Source organism: Myxine glutinosa, chromosome 7, assembly GCF_964187855.1.
Source record: "Myxine glutinosa chromosome 7, kmMyxGlut1.1, whole genome shotgun sequence".
In the NCBI taxonomy this organism is placed as follows: Eukaryota; Metazoa; Chordata; class Myxini; order Myxiniformes; family Myxinidae; genus Myxine; species Myxine glutinosa.
Window position 1 is genome coordinate 181,556,245 of NC_136267.1, and position 23,254 is coordinate 181,579,498.

General features: G+C 40.2%; 1 protein-coding gene across 1 annotated transcript in view; it reads left to right on the plus strand.

Annotated features, from left to right (window-relative positions):
• The first annotated feature begins 5,241 nt into the window (after positions 1–5,241).
• Positions 5,242–23,254, plus strand: part of LOC137415493 (polyunsaturated fatty acid 5-lipoxygenase-like) — a 214,856-nt gene continuing 196,843 nt past the window's right edge. The window contains exons 1-2 of the mRNA XM_078782592.1: positions 5,242–5,294; positions 12,317–12,465. Of these exons, the coding sequence (XP_078638718.1) occupies positions 5,252–5,294; positions 12,317–12,465 (192 nt within the window). The 5' untranslated portion in view covers positions 5,242–5,251. The remainder of the gene's footprint in view (positions 5,295–12,316; positions 12,466–23,254) is intronic.

Sequence of the window (23,254 nt, forward strand, 5' to 3'; positions counted from 1 at the left end):
TTCAACATACAGCTATTTGATCTTCATTTCAACAATATTGATAGATAAAGGTGATATAATATAACAAATATCATGAAACATTTACATTTTGTAGTCCATTGTATAATTTAAATAAACATAAATGCAAATTTCGCATGTGGAAAAAGTAAGTACGCCCTTGGCTCGAATAAGTGGTATTGCCCCCTTTGGCAGAAACAACCTCATGTAGGCATTTCTTATAACTGTCTACCAGTCTCTGACATCGACTGGGAGAAATTTTTGCCCACTCCTCCATGCAGAATTCTTTCAGCTGTGCGATGTTTGAGGGATTTCTTACATGCACAGCTCGTTTCAAATCCCCCCACAACAGCTCGATGGGATTTCGATCCGGGCTTTGACTTAGCCATTCCAGAACCCTCCATTTCTTTCTTTTCAGCCATTCCTTGGTGGATTTACTGGTATGTTTAGGGTCATTGTCATGTTGCAAGGTCAACCTTTGGTTGAGCTTCAACTTTCCGACAGATGGCCTCACATTATCCTCAAGCACCCTCTGGTACAATGAAGAATTCATAGTGGATTCTATGATGGTGAGCTGCCCAGGCCCTGATGCAGCAAAGCTGCCCCAAACCATATTATTTCCACCACCATGCTTTACAGTTGGTATCAGGTTCTTGTGGTCAAATACTGTCTTTGGTTTTCGCCAAACATGTCTTCTGGTACTGTGGCCAAATAGCTCTATCTTTGACTCATCTGTCCAGAGCACATTGTTCCAGAAGTGATCGTCTTTGCCGAGGTGTTCATTGGCAAACTTTAGTCTTGCCCTGATGTTCTTTCTGGACAGCAAAGGTTTCCTCCTGGCACACCTCCCATGTAGATCAAATTTGTGCAGCCTCTTTCTAATGGTAGACTCGTGCACTTTGACATCAACGGTGGCAAGAGCTACCTGCAGGTCCTGTGATGACATTCTGGGGTTCTTAGAGACTTCTTTCAGCATATTGCGGTCTGCTCTCGGGCTGAACTGCTGGGGCGGCCTGGCCTGAATAAGTTGGCAGTTGTTTGGAATCTTCTCCACTTGTAGATGATCTTCCGGACAGTCGAATGATTGATTTCAAATTGTTTGGAGATCTTTTTAAATCCCTTCCCAGACTCGGAGGCATCTATAACCTTCTTTCTGAAGGCCTCAGAGAGCTCTTTTGATCTCGGCATGGTGACGCCGCACACTTCAACAACAAAGAGCAAACCAAACTAAATGTCTGAGGTTTAAATAAGACAGGTTCCTCCAAGATCCTCTCTAACGATATTCTAATCATTTGCACCTGAGGTGGTGCACCTGATTCTAATTTTAGGTATTTGAAGTCGTGATAAATGTCGGGGTGTACTTACTTTTTCAACATGCGAAATTTCCATTTATGTTTATTTAAATTATACAATGGACTACAAAATGTAAATGTTTCATGATATTTGTTATATTATATCACCTTTATCTATCAATATTGTTGAAATGAAGATCAAATAGCTGTATGTTGATATATGTCGAAAAAGTCAAAACTTTACATGGGGTGTACTTACTTTTTCACGTGACTGCACGTGTTACCAATGGCAGTCCCAAAAGACTGGCCTGACCTAAAATTTGCAAGGTAATATTAAAGAGGCCACAGTACAAGTAGCAAGGATGTCTTATTGGGGCTGCCATCGCTGGACCATAAACTCCACCTCTTGCCCCCTCTTCCACAGCATTACTTGAGCAAGTTAATATCTACCTTTGAATTTCTTGTTTTTATTTTTACAGGGATGAAACACTCATGCAGAACCTTGTCGGTAAATCACACGCGAGACAATGAAGACATGACTATGTATCAATGTACTTTTTCAAGAATAACAAAGACTTTATTGGACAAAAAAAAGAAATAATAACCACCTTTAGAGGCCATTTTTCCCCGCAGAGCGGGGGTTGGCCTTTTTCGGGAACCGTGGTTGTTGTTGTTTTTTTGGTCCCCTTTTTGAAGCAATGTTTTACAGCCGGATGCCCTTCCTGACGCCAACCCTTTTTGCCGCCTTTCACGGCAAACAGGGAATTACCAGTGAACTGGTACTCAAATTAGCCGACCTCGGAAGGATGAACAGGCTGAGTCAACCCCCCTGGCATTAATTCAGCGATTGACCGGGATTCCGAACCCGGGATCCTGGGATCCTAAGCCAGCACCCTAGCCGCTAACCCAACACCAGGACAATGCACAACACATTATAGTAAGGTAAAGGTAATATAAAATGTCGACTGAAGCCGAATTCAACCCAAGGCTCCGACTTTACTGCCACGTACAACTTCACTTCGGTAGGGGGTGCGCTACTGCTAACCCCAGATTAACTGCTAGTGATATCTTAGCCCCAACAATCTGGTGTTTATTATGTCGATTTCAAAAGGATAACAGGCGGAGTTGACCCATTTCGTGTTCTTTTGGGTAGCACAACAGCTGTTCAACTACCGTATTTTCCGGTGTATTAACCGTGAGAGTGTATTCACCGCACCACAGTTTTTCACCTAACCCTCAAAATAACAATCATGCTCCCGGTGAAGCTTGATCATGTATGACTGGAAGAGCGTAGTCTTATCAGCCGTGTCACCGGGTACATATTGGGAGATGTGTGTGTGATATTGAACCGACAGATCATGGTGTGCCATGAAACTGTGTAGGCCCACTGTGCAACGTTTTTCAGTTTTTCCAAGATGGCACCTGTACCATGTGACCTATGACACCATAATTATCATTTAAAATCTTACAGGAGGAGGTGCTCCTATGGTTAAAATTTCATGTGCATCAGACTAACAGTTGCAGAAAAAAAAAAATTTGTTCATACTGCTCAGATCAAGCATTGCACTTGTCGAATTATGATGTAATAATGAAGGCACCGATGACATCAGCATTAACATATCTTATTCCCCAAGGTGAATACTTGACAATGAGCTGTGTTTCATTTTTTCCATGGAGCAGTTTCGGAGCTGGAGAGGTATTACGTTTTTCCAAGATGGCCTCCGTACCACATGGCATAAACGTCATAAGTATGAACAAAAAAAATTTCTACAATCGAAGGCGATTGTAAAATATGGTAAAAATTTGTGTCAATTGGACCAACGGTTGCCGAGAAAATGAATTTTAAAAATGCAGACATGCACACGTTCGCAAACCGATCGCCAACCCTGCTTTTCACTTCATGAGCACAGGGTGACAATGGGATGGGTACCAACCTTTTTTTTCGGAAACTTTTTTTCGCTGAAAATTGATAACCATACTGATTTGTTGATATTTGGGTTGAAAGTGTTCTCTTGTTTTTTTAAAAAGCAACTTATAGTCCCTATTAACTCCATATATGGGTTAAATAGTGTTACGTGCTCCTCCCCAAACCCCGGTCATGGTGTACCTCCGAGCCCCGAGAGGAGTCACGGCAGAAAGATGTGTTATTCTGTATGTCAAAGTTCAATGGTGAAGCCACACCAATTGTTACCAACAAACAAGTATTGTATTAAGATCACACAAGAATAACAGTACAACAACAATAGTAATCAATTGTACAGCCAATATATATTTCCTATGATGGTACCATCAGGTTCGTACAATATAACTCACTGTGCTCCAAGTGAGCGAAAAGAAGAACATTCCCCAATGTCTCTATTCCGGCATCAAGGGAAAGTCCATCCGCTCCAGCGATCGTCAAAACGATTTCCAATCGAGACCAGAATCCCGTTCGGATGACAGTCACAGTCCCGCTGCCAAAGCTGCGCAAAGGTGCCCTCAAGGCGACTGGGAAATCACACCCTCGGGTATGGACACTCCACGGCTCCAAATCGGCGAACCGCAGATTTCCCACTCAAAAATCACATTACACACGCACACCAGATTAACCTCTGAATGTGGTGAAAATGGTTGAAGCAAAGTGAAAAACCTTGAGTGATGTGCAAAGCGCGCGAGGCAAAATGGCCGATGGCCCGTTCTCGAGGCGTAACGGCACTACGATGATTCTCTTTGGAATCAACCGCAAAACCTGTCACGCAGGTTGATCTGTCACAGCGATAACAACTCTGTCGCAGGAATCCCTTTCCTGGGAAACCCAAAGTTCACTCGTGACTCTCGTTTGCCAATCGTTCGCTCCAGACCTCGAAGCAGCTAGGCTTCTTGTCCGACTCACTCGCTCCGCCTTCTCTTCCTCTTCTTCCTCTTCATCGTCATCCGAATCCGGTTTCATTTAAAACATTAACTTTTTTACCTTTTGAAAATAGTAATCTGTCTCCCTCAAACGACAACAATAATAGTACATGGAATCAAAAATGTTTACAGTGGATGAAAACCACAACAACGGAAGTGACGAATCCGTAACAATAGGAATAAATAGGATTTTTATGGCTGTCCCTATTCACCCCATTTTACGGGTGAATAGGGACAGTCACTAATACAAAAAAATAATAATCAAGAAACAATCCTGAGTTTCCAACTTATTGCTAAATTGATAGCTCAGATGGATGCACATAATATGCACCCATAATATAAACCACGGTGCCAATGAAAAAAAATATGGGATAAAAAGTTTCTCCAAACTGGCCCTATTTCTTGATTATTATTTTTTTGTATTAGTGACTGTCCCTATTCACCCGTAAAACGGTGTGAATAGGGACAGCCATAAAAATCCTATTTATTCCTATTTAACCCATATGTGGGGTTAATAGGGACTATAAGTTGCTTTTTAAAAAAACAAGAGAACACTTTCAACCCAAATATCAACAAATCAGTATGGTTATCAATTTTCAACGAAAACAGTTTCCGAACTTTTTTTCAGTTTGTGTCCCTATTCACCTTGCTGTCCCTATTCACCCCACTTCACGGTACATCGAACTTCAGTATCTTCATTTGACAAAGGTATTCAAAACCTATTTGAGTGTCCTCATTGGGGATAGGTGTTTAGTCAGAAGACATTTGCACAAAATAGACCAAAGTATACCTGTGGAGTGTCCATGGCAGGTACCAACAAGATTACCTACCTGCGGAGTTGGCTGAAGTACATTGCACACCTAAACCATTTGGTATGAAGTTTTAGTTGTTCTGTCGAGAGGATTAACCATATATTCGACTCAACCCGGAGTTTGACATGGCAGATTAACAAGCTATTGATATTTTCAAGCCCTTTGAATAGGGAAATGCTGACGAGACTGAAGCGACATTATGCAAATCCCAGCATTACCTGCGTATAAATGCACCTGGAACTGCCATTCAACGACCTGTGCATGAAGGGGCAGCCAGGACCAGGACACCCTCAAACAGCTAAAGGTGACTATTCTTTGTTATTTATCAATCCTGTGTTACGAAAAAAAAGAGCCTGAAATAAAGGAAAGTGTATTTGTTTGATAAATGTCAACGGGACAGGTGTAAGATGTGGGTAAGATGTAGGACGGAGGCCAAACAGTTCAATCTTGGTTTCATCAGACAACAGGATCTTGTTTCTCACAGTCTGTGAGTCCTTTAGATGCTTTTTAGCAAACTCCAAGTGGGCTTTCATGTGTCTTTCACTGAGGAGAGGCTTCCGTCTGGCCACTCTGCCATAAAGCCCAGATCGGTGGAGTGTTGCAGTGATGGTTGTCCTTCTGGAAGTTTCTCCCATCTCCACACAGGATCTCTGGAGCTCAGCCAGAGTGACCATCGGGTTCTTGGTCACCTCTCTTACCAAGGCCCTTCTCCACCGATTGCTCAGTTTGGCCGGGCGGCCAGCTTTAGGAAGAGTCCTGGTTGTTCCAAACTTCTTCCATTTAAGAATTATGGAGGCCACTGTGCTCTCGGGAACCTTCAATGCAGCAGAGATTTTTTTTGTAGGCTTCCTCAGATCTGTGCCTCGACACAATCCTGTCTCTGAGTTCTGCAGGCATTTCCTTCGACCTCATGGCTTGGTTTTTGCTCTGATATGCATTGTCAGCTGTGAGACCTTATATAGACAGGTGTGTGCCTTTCCAAATCATGTCCAATCAATTGAATTTACCACAGGTGGACTCCAATCAAGGTGTAGAAACATCTCAAAGATGACCAAGAGAAATGGGAGGCACCTGAGCTAAATTTCAAGTGTCATAGCAAAGGGTATGAATACTTATGTCAATGTGATGTTTCAGTTTTTTCTTTTTAATAAATTTGCAAAACTTTCTAAAATCCTGTTTTCTCTTTGTCATTTTGGGGTATTGAGTGGAGATTGATGAGGGAAAAATGAATTTAAACGATTTCAGCATGAGGCAGCAACATAACAAAATGTGAAAAAAGTGAAGGGGTCTGAATACTTATGTCAATGTGATGTTTCAGTTTTTTCTTTTTAATAAATTTGCAAAACTTTCTAAAATCCTGTTTTCTCTTTGTCATTATGGGGTATTGAGTGTAGATTGATGAGGGAAAAATGAATTTTAACGATTTCAGCATGAGGCAGCAACATAACAAAATGTGAAAAAAGTGAAGGGGTCTGAATACTTTCTGAATGCATTGTATGTGCAGAACATAATATATGTATGCATTGTATGTGCAGAACATAATACTGTATATGTATGCAATGTATGTGCAGAACATAATATATGTATGCATTGTATGTGCAGAACATAATATTTAGACACACAACAAAACAGAGGCTGTTACAAAAATTGTTCTGAGTGCTGCCCATTCTCATCAACGCATTTATAAATTCTTTTTCACTACAGAGTAGCATAATCTTCCAACATAAATCCACAATCATTTTGTGTGCAAGTATCAACAATTTTTTGTTTACGTTGCTCAATTGGCTGGGGTTTCTGAGTGTAAACCGCATTCCTTAGAGTGCCCCAGAGGAAAGAATCCGGTGGAGTAAGATCTGGTGATCGGGCAGGTACTCAACTTGTCCATGGCAGGTACTCAACTTGTCCATGACAGGTACTCAACTTGTCCATGGCAGGTACACAACTTGTCCATGGCAGGTACTCAACTTGTCCATGGCAGGTACTCAACTTTTCCATGGCAGGTACTCAACTTGTCCATGGCAGGTACTCAACTTGTCCATGGCAGGTACTCAACTTGTCCATGGCGACCAATCCACCGCTGAGGAAAATATTCACCCAACCAAATGCGCGCAACGATACTGTAAAGGGCTGGTGCCCCATCATGCTGGAACCACATGTCATCAATATTCGGCGAGCAAGCTCCAGCTGTATGAAATTCGTTTTTCAGCATGGCCATATAACTCTCACCTGTCACTGTTTGGTCAAAAAAGAACGGGCCCACGAGACCAGAAGCACACATCCCAACCCAAACGGTGACACCTGGGGTGTTGACATCCTTTTCAATTTCAACGTGCGGATTTTCACTTGCCCAATAAACGTTGTGCCGATTGTTTTTTCAGGAAAGGTGTCTTCCTCTACACATTTTTGTCTAAATTTTTAGCAAAACTGGTTTTAAGTGATCTGGTTTTAAGTAGAGCTGGTAAAGCATCTTTTGAATGGATGTTCGTGAAATGCCAATTTCTTGTTTAGCTCACCTGGTAGACTTTTTTGGACTTAGGCTAAAAGCAGCTTCAACAACATGTTTGTTTTCTTCGGTGCAGATAGACCTTGGTCTTCCAGGTCTTACCAAGTCTTTAACTGAACCAGTGGTTTCAAAGCGCTCGACAAGGTTGGCCACTGTGTCTCGTTTTATTAACCGGTGAAAGTGCTCTTCGAAAATGCGGCACGTCTCACCCTTATTCTCCATTTTGTAAAATGTCTTCACAATAAAGACACACTGTTCACCTGTGTAACGTTGGTAATTACTGTCCTCCATGGTTCAAATCCTCCACTTTTGGGATTCTGAAATCAAAATAATTATCAATTAATAACATCAAACAAAAATCAATTAATAATCAAAATAATAATAATAAATTATAAAATAAAAATGAAGTTGTAGTGACTATTGTTCCGGCAACTGCCCTATTACTTCTGGCAACTGCCCTATTACTTCTGGGCAACTTCTTGCAACTGCCCTATTACTTCTGGGCAACTTCTGGCAACTGCCCTATTACTTCTGGGCAACTTCTGGCAACTGCCCTATTACTTCTGGGCAACTTCTGGCAACTGCCCTATTACTTCTGGGCAACTTCTGGCAACTGCCCTATTACTTCTGGGCAACTTCTGGCAACTGCCCTATTACTTCTGGGCAACTTCTGGCAACTGCCCTATTACTTCTGGGCAACTTCTGGCAACTGCCCTATTACTTCTGGGCAACTTCTGGCAACTGCCCTATTACTTCTGGGCCACCCTGCATAATAAATTGTGGTTATGTACCTGGTATCATTCCAATTGCACTGGGCCATGGACGAACACCCAAGCCTAAGGCCTGAGGCCTGCCGATCTGTGCTGCTTCATTTCGGGTGGAGTGGTATAAAGCAATGCGGTGGAGTTAGGGCAGCTGTCCAGCCAACGGGTATAAAGCAATGCGGTGGAGTTAGGGCAGCTGTCCAGCCAATGGGTACAAAGCAATGCGGTGGAGTTAGGGCAGCTGAAAACTGACTCATGTATAATATGCGATGATTTGTATGTTCAAAAAGGGCACCCTTTCCTCGGCAGCATCCCTCATTGGTGTCTTTCACCACCACGGCAACGCAAAAATGCAGGAATAACAGAAAATTATTGTTTATTTAGATGTTTTTGGATAATTGTTGTTGTATTTTGTATTCCTTTTGTATTTTGATGATTTTCGTTTGTACCACCTTGTACCTGCGTTCAATTTGCCTTAACAAAGCGATATTTATTTATTTCCAGATTAATGTCCAGATGCAGTTTGTGGGTGCTCGTGAAAACAGGGAGATTTTGCATTGACGAAAACACATTCTGAATGTTTGTTATAAGTTATAACCAGGGAGCCTCATAGGTCTGACTACAAATGTAAACCTGCAATACTTCAAATTTGCACTGTAAACAGTTACTGGTGGATACGGTCTATAAACGAAAATGTGTACGAGTTGCAACCACTGCAAATTGTCTGTAAGGCCCCCTTTACACAGCACGGAGATCGTTGGGTGACCATTGAGCGATCAAAAATTGGCCCGATCTCTCAACGATCTCCAAAGCCTCGAAAAAGCCGTTTCTGTGTAAATGTTTGGGAGATCCTTGTGCGCTCGTTGTGCGATCAAAAATTCAATTTTCGGCAACTTTCATGGCGATCTATAGAGATCTTTGAGCGACCTTGGCGATCATTGAGCGCCCATTGAAACATCCTTGAGATATCAATGGAGACTAAGCCTCCTGCAGCGACCATTGAGAGTTTGCTGAGCGCTCGTTGTGTGACCAAGAGAGATCACTGAGAGATATACGGAGATCGCTGAGAGATCAGGTGCGACCAAGAGAGATCGCTGAGAGATCAGGTGCGACCAAGAGAGATCACTGAGATACCAGGAGAGATCACTGAGGGATCATGGAGAGTTCCTTGGGCGACCAAGGAGGTTGCTGAGCGTTTCTTGGGCGACAGGGAGCCTCTGGGTATATATATATGAGAGGTTTCTAGTGCTCTTCCATCAATCTCTGACAAAGTGTTGAAGAACAAAAATTTCCAGAAGGTCAAGAGTCCAAGATGAACAACGAAGCTTTGATACATGGTGCCATCCTACTAGGTCACCAGCAGCTTCCTCCTCTGGAACTTCGGGACCACCTAGACCACCTTGACCAGCACCTTGACCTTCAGAGGATCTCGGTCTTGGCTTCTTGGTCTTCTTCCTGATGCCTTTCATTCAGTTCTTGTTCAGTTCTTGTTCTTGTTCTTGTGTTCTTCAGCAAGTCTACAGAGAGAATGAAAAATAGGGGGTTTAGCACCCGTATTCATAGCCCCCAATGCCGCACTTCTCATCACCGCGGCAATCTCTCCCCAATCTCTCAACGAACGCTCAACAATCTCTCAAGTGGAAATTGATCGCCCAATGATCTCTCAGCAATCTCCGCCCGATCTTTCAATGAACTCTATTGGTCTTTCATCGAACGCTCAGCGATCCCTCACTGATCACTCAGCCATCTCTACCTTCGGGGTGGAAACATTTGGCGTTCATTGAAAGATTGCTGAGAGATCATTGGGAGATCGTTGAGCGCTCCTTGAGCGTTCGTTGAGCGTTCGTTGAGAGATCGCTTCCTTTGGCGATCGTTGAGAGATTGTTTTGGACCAAGTCAAAACTTTGAGGAGACCGTGGCGACCGTGGAGATCACTGGAGATCACTGGAAGATCATTGAGAGATCATTGAGAGATCTTGGCGATCACTGGGCGCTCATTGAGATTTCTTCATTGCTCAACGATCTCTCAATGATCGCCACCCCTGTGTAAAGGGGTTATAAAGAACACAAATCCACAGAGACTTCACGAATCATATCACCATAAGACCAAGAAACCGCAGCTCCAATTGGGAGCAATCGTGCCTGTGCAAGATTACGTGATGTCCCATTGTCTTCATTCACGTGACCCATTACAAGGATGAGAGTGAGGCAACATTAGCGACTTTTGATTCTGGATATTTTCATTTGCGGATATTTTCTGCCGGTTTTGTTATTTTTATGCCTCCGCCCCCGAAGGTGGTCAGAGGCATTATGTTTTCGGGTTGTCCGTCCGGGCTAATCCTCGATTTTCTCAGCAACCATATGTCCGATTGAGACAAAACATTCAGGGTAGGAGTGACACCCATGCAGAATGTTTTTTAGCTGTGACGAGAAGCTCGATGAGAGGACCGCGTTGTTGTTGTTGTTGTTGTTGTTGTTGGGGTGCCTTTTTGAATAGCGCATGCGCATACACTCGGACGTGCGTTGGTATGAGGTAAGAACATCTAGGACTAAAATCGTGATTTGTTTGAAGAAACCAGAATATATTTAGCTTAAAGACAAAAAGACGCTAGTGCATGCATATCATTTAATGGCTGGTCGAATTTGGTAGCGCATATTGCAACGAATATCCTCACGGTTCTACACGCCGCAGCTGGTGACCACACTGTGGTCATTTTTCTCTTGTTTCATCATAATTGTGACGTCATAGGTCATGTGGTATGGCAGCCATCTTGGAATAAACGCAAATAATAAAAAAAATGATTTCTCGGAAACCGCTGAATGGAAAAATTTTAAACTTGGCACATTGTCAAGTACTCCCAATGCGGAACAAAAGCATGATAATGATGACATCGGTGAAATGGTACACAAGCCAAAAATGTTTTAATCAAATTCCTTATCCGAAGAATCTGAAATTGCATGCACATGATCTCTGACCCATTTGTATTGAAATATTAAATTTATGACATCGGGCACATGGTTTGGCAGCCATATTGGATTTAACCTCAAACCTTTAAGAAAAACATCTCCCAAACCACCAAATCGATTGACTCAAACCTTTACGTGTGTCATTGACTAGGCATGGTGATTAAAAGATGATCACTAAAACATCATTGGTCACCGTGTGGCAGCCATATTGGATTGAAGGAAAATATTAAATAATTATATCTCTGAAACCGCTTACCCTATTGATGCAAAATAGTTACAAATATCACCTAACACCATCGTTGTATATAGTTTGAAAATGATGACATCGTAGGTCATGTGGTTTGGCAGCCATCTTGGATACAAAAACTAACCTTATCCAATGAGCACAAAACTTCAGAAGCGTGATCCCCTGCCCATACATATGTAGAGTGTACATTTTTTAAGGTCATATGTCACGTGGTGTGGCAGCCGTATTAGCTGGAAAGCCGATATTTAAATAAATCCCTTCTCTGAAACCGCTTCACCGATTGATGTGAAACCTGTCATGGCTGGTGAAAATGTGATACTTGAAAATATACCGGAGGATAACAGCTGAAGGGATTTAAATCAAACTTGTTTATTTGTAGGACAGTGAATGAGGGCATCTACCCATTGTGGGCCTATGCGGAGGCATATTGGCGACACTGTCGAGCATTGCTCTAGTTTTTCCTGTGATAGTGGCTTTGAGTTACATCAGCATGCGAAATTTCAGCTTTATGGCCACTTAGTGCAGTGCAGCGTATGTACGGTGCAGTCGTTATGTGATGTGATGAAAGTAGTAAACATTTATTTCAGTGAATTCGTGATTAGAAAGAGCTTTATATATACAGAATGACAATGTGTACACATTACCAACATCAATGATCCCACATTGAATCAACATCATCAAACTGACATTAGATTGCTGGTGGATATCCCAATATTATTTCAAGCCAGCTGCAATGTTGAAACAATGTGAAGCGCCCGCTAGGCATTTTATGCATGTACATACATACATTTTGGTTATGTTTTGGCCATACAAGAGACATTTTGGTTATGTTTCCTTTCCCCCAGACAAAATGCACTACACAATAACAATCAAAACAAGCGATCATGACGATGCAGGCACATATGATTACATGTATGCAACCCTGATTGGTGAGCATGGTGAGAGCGAGAAAACAGAGCTCGACAATTTTGGAAAAGACTTCGAACGTGGATCTGTGAGTTTCACCCTTTTACTGATTATTATTATACTCATCTCCAACATGGCCGGACTTGAATGAAAGATAGTTGTTTAAAAATCCCTTGCTGGATAAGATAAACCTTAGCTTGTGTTAACAGTGTCATATGCACCCCTCCCAATCCAATATGTGATTGAGGTTGATAAAATAAGCCAACCACAGATAAAAGCAATCATTCATTGCATACATGTTGTGCTTCATATTCTCAGACAAATATTTTGTTATGTATTCGTATGCAGTCTGTGGCTGCTTGACTGCATCATTTTTTGCTGGGGCTGCAGCTGTGCCACTGATGCAATGCCCCCTTACCAGCTAGCTGGTACTCATTTTGCCGACCTCAGAAGGATGACAGGCTGAGTCGACCAGCCTGTTGTTAATTAAATGGCTCGACAGGGGGCTTGAACTCAGGACTCAAGGATCTTAAACCAGCCACTTTAACCGTTAAATCAACACCAGGCTTACACAAGGGGTTAGATTGCTGGAACACAAAAATGCTCGTTCAACAATTACCAAGCCTGATGTCGTGGAAGTGGTTTGGGACCCAAGACCAATGACCGGAAACAGGTTTACAACAGGTCAAGACTTTATTAACTAGTTTCAAATAGTAATAACTACCGTTAACTCAATGGACCAGATAATTCTATCCGCATAGTCCCTCTTCCTTGGAGGCTGTCTTCTCCGCAGCGCCGTACTCATGGTACGCGTTCATTCCTTCGGTCAGAGCTTCTGATGACAAGTGTCCTGACTCAAAGTTTGCTCTGGTTTATATGGACAAACTGGAGTTAATCCCCTGTGCGCTGAATGTTAATCCTCCGTGCGCTAAAGCTCCTTGGTCATCCACAATCGCCCTCCTGGCATCAACTCGCTCCCCTCCTGCTGTGAGTTCCATTTACCTCACAATAGGAGGGTGCTTTAGCCCGGGGCTGTACAGGAGGTGGACAACGGACTCCCAGCTTTAACAGAGCGAGATACATTCCTAACATTCTTACGACCACCTATTGGTTCACTCACCAATCTCATAACTAGTTACATAGTATAAAGATTTATTCTACCACAATCCCTCATCTTTTTGTTTTATGTTTATATTAACCATTAATCTAAACATCAATTTAAGTAAACAATCAATCACTACAAGTAAACATCAATACAAGTATTCAAACCATAACTTTGGTAATCCAATTTCCTTAGGCATACACCGTCATCCTGCAAGAATCACAAAACATTTCGTTGGTCATTGACTCCTTCCATATTGTTAATTCAATCTATTTCACTTGCATCACAAATATCTTTGCAAAACAACAGTTCACCATCACCAAGACACAACAATTTCACTTCATTTTCAAGTTTTGTAAAGCATCTGCAACATCTGGCAAAAACGTTTGCCTCCACACATATGTTGACTCTTTGTTTGAAAGGAAGGGCTGATCACTTGTGTTTGAATCCAGGTATGAAACATTTTCTCCTAATGTCTTCATAGCACCTGCACTACTTCGTGTAGGGTCTTGCTGTTTGTAATAACTGCACGGAGTCATAGACTGACCCTGCTCTCCATGTAGCATTCTTGCCACTCTTGCTGTAAACCATATTAATTCCTGAACAAGGCCTTCGCCCAGTTGTAGTCGACTTGCCTCCTCCCTCATTATGAGTGGGCAGCAAGTATTGGTGTGACGTTGATTGGCCAGCAAGATGTGGAACAGGGATGCCGGATGCATCCACAATGATGTTGGGACCATGGTGTTCAGGTCATTCATGGTCCATACCAGGAGCAACCAGCAGAATCGCACACAGCTGTTGTGACAAGGGCACAGCCGTTTGTTTGCAGCTCCATGCTGGTTCCCCGGAAGTTGGTGAAGTAATAACATATGTCCCCGCATTTCACAGAGGTTGCAGGTAAAATGTCATTGTCCTGCAACTTCTGATGTGATGAATGTTCGAAGCCTTCAAACAAGAGTAAGTGATCGCCTTCCTTTCATATGTTGCAGTGTGATCCAGGCAAATGGTCACATAAATTTCCTTCGTGAAGGTAAGCATCCATCTCCAAGTTACACGGGAGAATGTCTTCATCATTCTTTGAGAAAGAGGGTGTATGCCGCGATTAACTTCATTTTAGCCACAAATTTTCTTTCTCGAACTTCTTCCCAATTCCGTTAGCACTCCCTTCAAAATGTGATCTCGTCTTATCCTTATGCTCAGTCACATCTGAATCTGCTTTCCACACACACTGAATCAGATAGGGTACATCTTACCATGAAATCAGCATAATCATGTATGTCTTCCGACAGTTTCACATTCACAATTTGTTGTTTTTCCTTAAAACATTAAAAAGTTATATTCATTTATATGCGTCACACAAATAATATTCAATCAGGTATGTATTTTACTACTAAACTAAGAATAGCATCCACAAATGCTTTCAGGTTAATATAGTTCAAAATTAACTCATGCAGGTATTTTAGCACTACTCTAAGAAAATAAATTGTATATGATTACAATCACAAACGGGAATATCTAATTCCCAACAACAATTTTCCCAAACCAACAAATTAAGCATAATGTATTATTTCCATAATTCCTCTCCACTTTTCTTTTCCCTTTTTTTCCCGAACAGTGTGTCACTCGTGGTGATATGAGTTCACTGATCTTGTAATTGACACAACTCATAACATTGTCGTTATGCCATTATCTTAATTCTACTGTATTCATTTGCAACATCACTTGATTTAATCTTTTAATCTCAGTATTTATGTCGCCATAAAAGTCTTCCTCTTGTGGTTCCACATTTCTTTCCTCATTTGTCACTTCATGCGTTATCATCGTGTTGTTGGTTACCTTATTCAAACACACCGTCACTAAGGCTTTCAAGCAAGCCACCACTAAAACAATTGCCAATATAACTACTAAACCCACAAACAAGTCTGCTACTCCTTGTATATATTCATACCTATGACATAATTATATGTCGATGACATTCAACATTATATACCAAACTAACAAGCTTCCTAAAAGGTAAATAAAGAAAATCCCTTAATATGTAACATAAATCAGATTATTTGTCTTACCCTGATCCCCCTATCTCCCGGGGTTGAACTCAATCCCCTGATCATGAGTGTAGTTGTGATACATATTTTCACTCATGTTGTATTAATATCAGTAGGTAATTGTATGTCATGTAGGCAAATAAATGTCACTATTCCAAGTAGGAATATCACATGTTGAAAATGTAATGTTTATCAATGCAAGGGGTGTTAAAATGTAATTCAAATGACTGTAAATCACGACTATCATTTATCTGCCACTGAATGTTCTGCTGAGCTGCTAGGTGCAGCCTCATTTTCTGTGGGATCGTCCACCTTAGCCCCATGTGCTTGCTTGCAATGAGAGGCATGAATCCAACTTTCTATTTTGGGTCCATATTTGTTTCTATTCTTATCAATCTCCTATGGTTTATCAATTCGTTCCAAGATACTGCAACCAAAGGTTTTAACCAAAGCTCTACCAAACTATTTCCAATGTGAACAAAAAATGCTAGTGAAACAATGATTCGAAGCATTAACTTCAAGGGGTCAATAAATTTATTCTATAACCAGATCTAATTTTCCCATCCAATAGTTTGCCTTGCCACATGTCATATTATAACACTTTAATAAACCTTCGAAAAATGTTTCCCATCTCAACAAATTTCCTTTTTACAAATAGCCATGTGTAACTTACGTATTTAACTACAATTTCCTCTCAATTTGTTTGGCCTAACTGGCCGCAAAAGTGGCTGCCAGCATGCAGTACCGTTTTTTATCTACCAAGGAAGTGCTCGTCCACACAAGACCTCTACCAAAATGTTGTTTGTAAAAACAAATCTGGGATTTCCGATTACATGGATGCACTCTCAGGACATTTTCAGGCTGCTGTTAACAATCCACTATGATAAATTAATTCCTTTACCCACAGTCAAATAATTCGTACAAATTGAGGATATTATCCCTATGACATTCGTTTATAGATTCATTATGTTGGATCTAATTTTTTTTTTCTCAATAATTTCGCACTGCTGTAAGGAAGAACAATAGCTCTCATAAGTCTTAGTAATATCGTACTTAATTTACCCAGCATCGAAGAATGTATTTACTATCCATTCTCATCTGTTAACCAGTGACTTTGTTTGAACTCCAGAACTCAAAACTCACAATAGTTCAAACCAGCAAAATTTCCTTTACTATTTTCCCATATCATCTATGCCTAATACACATCCATACATACAGCCCAATTTATATTCTGATAAAATTCAAGTTTATATATATATAAAATCCGTGAGCAGAGTACTCTGGGAAGTCAGTGTAAGACCTCTCTAAAATTTGGCTAATTTTGTACTCCCACATTTTTTGAAGCTCATATCCATAAATAGCTTTGATTCTCATATAAATTCTATCACAATGGAATCCCAAGATTACTCCCAATTTTTACTATTAATGAATAGCTGCTCATGACTCAGCAAATCAAATCTTTATTCTCCATCTCCCTTGACAAAAGTGATAATTTTCATAATCAAATTATATTTCTATTTTTATTTTACGAATTCTCTCGATATGCGATCCCATCCCCATGGAACTATCTATTTTCAGACAAGGCGCACTGTCGGTGTCAACAATCTTGTAAGATTGATACACAAAAACAAAAACACTAACATTGACACACAAATACCCACACACACATGCATTATGCGTATTTGTTTGCGTTGGAACCCTTATTTACAGATCAGGATGGGTGTCAACTTTATTTCAATTTCTCAAAATTTGTCCTTCAATTTTATAAACGCTAATTCACAAATGGACCAAAAAGTTTATTCTTAGAAAACCCCTATGATGTTACATTGAAATTACCCTTTCAGTTCCCACAATAATTTATCCAAATTTGACTACCCACCCATTTGTATGTCAGTCGACCACTGACCTATCAATCGTGCGGAACAATAGTCCGAAATTCCCACCTGATCATCATGTGACTCTTGTCACTTGGTTTGCCAAAAAAAAATTGCAAGCCAATTGTTCCAAACTTTGTAAATTTAAAATTTTGTGCCCAACATAAAAGATCCAATTTCGGCATTTTATCAATTAATTATCAATTTGCTTACAAGCAAAAGAAAAATGAATAATTCTTGCTCCGAAACTTTTCAGACCCAAGAATCATCGACAGTTATTCATGTTTGTCCAGTAATCTAATTTGTTGAGGCCAATCGTCATTTGGGATTTGTCACAATGAAGGCCTAATCGTTGTCTGAGGTATCGGTCAGCACTGGTACCCTTGATCTTGGTTTACCCTATGAACGTGTCTTCCTGTTGGTATACGGACATCCTCTTTTCCAATGTCCCATCCGTCCACACTTGAAACACCGGTTTCTGTCGTTGCCTGGTCTGTGCACCTGTGCACTTGTATTGCTGGGCTGCATCTCTACATCCCTGAGTTGCCACTGCAATGTCTCGTTATCTCCTGAAACACGAAAACATTCTCTGTACCGTCCTTTTTGGGGAGACAACTGGAAATCAGATGGGACAACTGTCACTTTCATTCCTAATTTCGAGGGCAGTTGTGCATTTGTCTCCTTCACTGTACCCTGTATCCTTTTTATTTTAAGTTCTAGATCCGTTATCCATTCTTGCTGTTCCCGTTGTCTGGATTCACCATCCCAAAGATGGAATGCAAGCCAGTCTACCATTAGATTCTGTCTCTTCCTGGCTTTCAATCTTTGTTCCAATCTTTCCAATCGACTTCGCTCAAATGTACCATCTCTTGGAAACTCCTCATCATGTCCCTTTGTCCACAAATACCAATTCTCGACCTGCCTTATAGCTTCGGCACCATAACGGTCGTACATATGATGTGTACAAGTACCTTTTTGTGGAATCTCTGGTTGTCCTTGTGTATTCTTGCAGGCTCCATTTCCCATTCTGGCTTTTATCAAAGTAGCGTTGGATGTGTTGTAGCTTGTTCCTCTAAAGCTTCACTCGTACCTCCAGGAAGGATCTCTCCACCTGTTCAAACGGTGATTTCCAGAGAATCTCTCTCACCTGTGGCTTTTGCACAATCCAATCTCACAGATCAGTATTTGCAGATGAGCCAAAGGGTCAGTATGAAATGGGTGAATCCTCAGGTGTCCGCTCTGTTGAAGGGGAAATCACACAATGGTAACCGCACATATATATCTATATATAAACTCACCACCTTGCTCAATTTTCCAAGGTTGTCTTCACATTGATAATATCTCACAAAGATATCAAAGCTTCTTTCTTGAGACCGCATTTTCATCAATCAAACAATCAATATATTCAATTCAATTTATTCAGTTCAATTTATTCAGTTAAATTTATTCAATTAAATTTATTCAGTTCCATTCAATTATTCAATTTCAATTAATTTATCAATATTCATCAATAAATCAAATTAATAATTTTGGATGACTCCTTGCATAAGCCCTTTCCCCAATGATGTCAGGACAGGTCCATCTATTGACTGAGATTGAAGATCATCGGTCGTCACCTCTGGTTCATACCTCATGTCAATTGACGAATCACTGTTCTGTCCTAGGGTCATATCAGACATATTTTCCCATTTTGCCTGGTCTCGACAAATTTTCTTTGCAACCACTAAAGGCAACTCATCCTTCATTCGTGAGACAGCTAAAATGGATGGCAGATATTAAAGTTCTTTGGGAAAAATATCTCATCATTTTTTTTTTTTTAATAGTACCCAAAATCTCTTGGCAATATAAATTTCGTAAAACTCCTGAAATGGGACTGTCAAATTCCTTCAATCATGCTAAATTTTGAAACTCCATCACTTGTAATACCCAATTTATCCCATAGGGCTTGAAGTTCTTTTCCAAGTTCGTGCAATCATTCTGCATTGGAACCCTATGATATTATCCATAATAATCATCATGATTTTATAATCATGGTCATATCATAATCATCTATTTGAAAAACAAACATTTCCTTTATCACCACAGCTATGTGGTATAATCAACAATAAAATAAACTGTACATAGCAAAAGGCTACCTCCTGACCACTTAGTATTCCTATTGACAATAAGTCATAACAATATTGAATAATCATTAACCAATTAAAAGAAAAATCACTTCTACTGCTCCAGCCGTAGCATTCGTCATTTTGTCTGCTCATTCGCGTGACCAAAACGAAATAAAGGGAGCTCAACCATTACACGGTGCTTTTAATGGTGCATGCCATAGGAACTCAACGCAATTTCGACTCGGCCAGAAAAACGAGCAAATTTTGCAGGGTGTTAACTGGAATTAGTCGTGAAAATATATGCAAAATACACAAAAATATACATCCACAAAAATAAACAACAAATCCAAACAAACCCAAGGTCGACCATATTACACAATATTACACCATTTCAGGTGACATGAGAAAATCGTCATGATTGCTGAAATGTTCCAGGGTTTATGCACACCTTAAAGAGGTATGCTTTGTGGTGTTGCCCTCTCCCACGTTTAATTAAATTAACCATAAACATTTCTTCCGTTCAACAGAACAAACATTTCCTATATCATGACATGCATGTCTTCAAAAAATACCATTTCAGCATCGTATTGATTGCTGAAATGTTCCAGGGTTTATACACACCTTAAAGAGGTATGCTTTGTGGTGTTGCCCTCTCCCACGTTTAATTAAATTAACCATAAACATTTCTTCTGTTCAACAGAACAAACATTTCCTATATCATGACATGCATGTCTTCAAAAATACCATTTCAGCATCGTATTGATTGCTGAAATGTTCCAGGGTTTATACACACCTTAAAGAGGTATGCTTTGTGGTGTTGCCCTCTCCCACGTTTAATTAAATTAACCATAAACATTTCTTCCGTTCAACAGAACAAACATTTCCTATATCATGACATGCATGTCTTCAAAAAATTGTATGATCAAGAGAACAATGAACAGAAAGAGTGAAAGGTAAAAGTAAAACTAATTAAAACTGCAGGCAGTGATGATCCGGGGACCATACCGCTCCATCCTGATTGGACGGGTGCATGCCAGAGTCGTTAACAACGACAGTCCAGATCCGATTGTTCAAAATTTCAACTCAATCGATCGAAAAATGAACGCAGAGATGCATTTTAAAGGTTTTCAAGAAATCCACCATGGCCGCCATGTCACGTAACTTATGATGTCATAATTAATATATGCATCCAATCAAGTGACTTACTATAATTGGTCAAGGTATCGAGCTCATCTGACCAATGGTTTGGCCTGCAGGTCGACACCAAGTTCATGGTCAGAAGAGAAAGAAATGTAATTAATTAAATAAGTACTTCATTAATTTCTAATAATTAAATAACTCGTGAATTCTCATCCGATTCACTTAACATTTGAGTGTTCCCAAAACGTTGAAGCAAAACGTTGCAACAACGAAAGTGAAACGTTGTAGCGACGTTGTGGAAACGTTTTACAACAACATTATTTCAATGTTGCAGGAAAGTAATGTGAAAAACGTTGAAACAACGTTGTGGAAACGTCAGCAAAACCCAACATTTGAATGTTCCCAAAACGTTGGAGCAAAACGTTGCAACAATGAAAGTGAAACGTTGTAGCGACGTTGTGGAAACGTTAGCAAAACCCAACATTTGAATGTTCCCAAAACGTTGGAGCAAAACGTTGCAACAACGAAAGTGAAACGTTGTAGCGACATTGTGGAAACGTTAGCAAAACCCAACATTTGAATGTTCCCAAAACGTTGGAGCAAAACGTTGCAACAACGAAAGTGAAACGTTGTAGCGACGTTGTGGAAACGTTAGCAAAACCCAACATTTGAATGTTCCCAAAACGTTGGAGCAAAACGTTGCAACAACGAAAGTGAAACGTTGTAGCGACGTTGTGGAAACGTTAGCAAAACCCAACATTTGAATGTTCCCAAAACGTTGGAGCAAAACGTTGCAACAACGAAAGTGAAACGTTGTAGCGACGTTGTGGAAACATTAGCAAAACCCAACATTTGAATGTTCCCAAAACTTTGGATTTACTTATCAGTAAACTGACATTGAACCAACCACTATTTATTCAACTTACATTGCCAAAGTCAACAACAATTTCAAAAATCCTCAATTTTCATCCGATTCACTTGACTTTTGAATGGGATTTATATATCCGTCAACTAGTTCAATCAACAACTATTTTATTCAACATAGGCCAAAGTCAACAACAATTTTAAAAATCCTCAATTTTCATCCGATTCACTTGACTTTTGAATGGGATTTATATATCCGTCAACTAGTTCAATCAACAACTATTTTATTCAACATAGGCCAAAGTCAACAACAATTTCAAAAAATCCTCAATTTTCATCCAATTCACTTGACTTTTGAATGGGATTTATATATCCGTCAACTAGTTCAATCAACAACTATTTTATTCAACATAGGCCAAAGTCAACAACAATTTAAAAAATCCTCAATTTTCCTCCGATTTACTTGACTTTTGAATGGGATTTATATATCCGTCAACTAGTTCAATCAACAACTATTTTATTCAACATAGGCCAAAGTCAACAACAATTTTAAAAATCCTCAATTTTCATCCGATTCACTTAACTTTTGAATGGGATTTATATATCCGTCAACTAGTTCAATCAACAACTATTTTATTCAACATAGGCCAAAGTCAACAACAATTTTTTAAATCCTCAATTTTCATCCGATTTACTTGACTTTTGAATGGGATTTATATATCCGTCAACTAGTTCAATCAACAACTATTTTATTCAACATAGGCCAAAGTCAACAACAATTTTTAAAATCCTCAATTTTCATCCAATTTACTTGACTTTTGAATGGGATTTATATATCCATCAACTAGTTCAATCAACAACTATTTTATTCAACATAGGCCAAAGTCAACAACAATTTGTTCAAAGAACGTTCATTTCGCAAAATCGACCCAACCACAATAACCCAACAACAACCCATCGACCCAACCACAACCCTCGCCATTAATTTCTATTGTAAGCGTGCCGAATCAATAAGTATCCATTTTTATATTTTGAAGCTTAATCGCAGATAAATTTTTCACCTTTCAATAAAATATTTGTACCAACCAAATCTGCGAGCATGGGGCGCAGAGAAAATACACAAAAAACAACAACACTGCAGCAACAACTTCAACTTAGGTTGAGGTTGAGGGTTCACACAAACGCTTTGCTTCTTGCAAAGTGTCCGCCAATGGGAACTAAAGGGAGGGAGAAGGAGCGGGAGCAAGAGACAGGTAGCCGGAATGGAAATGAGGGACAATGAGGGACAGTGAGGGAGTGTCGGTATGCAATTTTCATCCAATCGCCATCTTTCACAATATTTCTGGACCGGCATGAGATGGCGTTGTCTGTCATTAATTTATATGTTAATCGAACGAGTTTTAGGTGTTTTAGAAAATGGCGGGAAACCTTGTACCCACGGCTTTGGTCCTACACAATTTCGTTTAATTTATCTAAATCCCACTAGCCGTACCACAGATATGAGCACATTGGAACGGGGGAAAATATAAAAGTGCGATTTTCATCCAATTTGAATGAGAGAGGAAAGAAATATCTGTATTATGGAGAAAAATATCTGTATCCCAAGTGCTAAACAAATGTACTGGCCTTACAAGACTTGGGAGCAGATCGTCTCATGGTGCACTCATGGCACGATCTTGCTCCAAGTACATGGTAAGGCTTCTAATAACCAGCGTCGAACTGGCGCATTTATTTACACAGTGCAAAA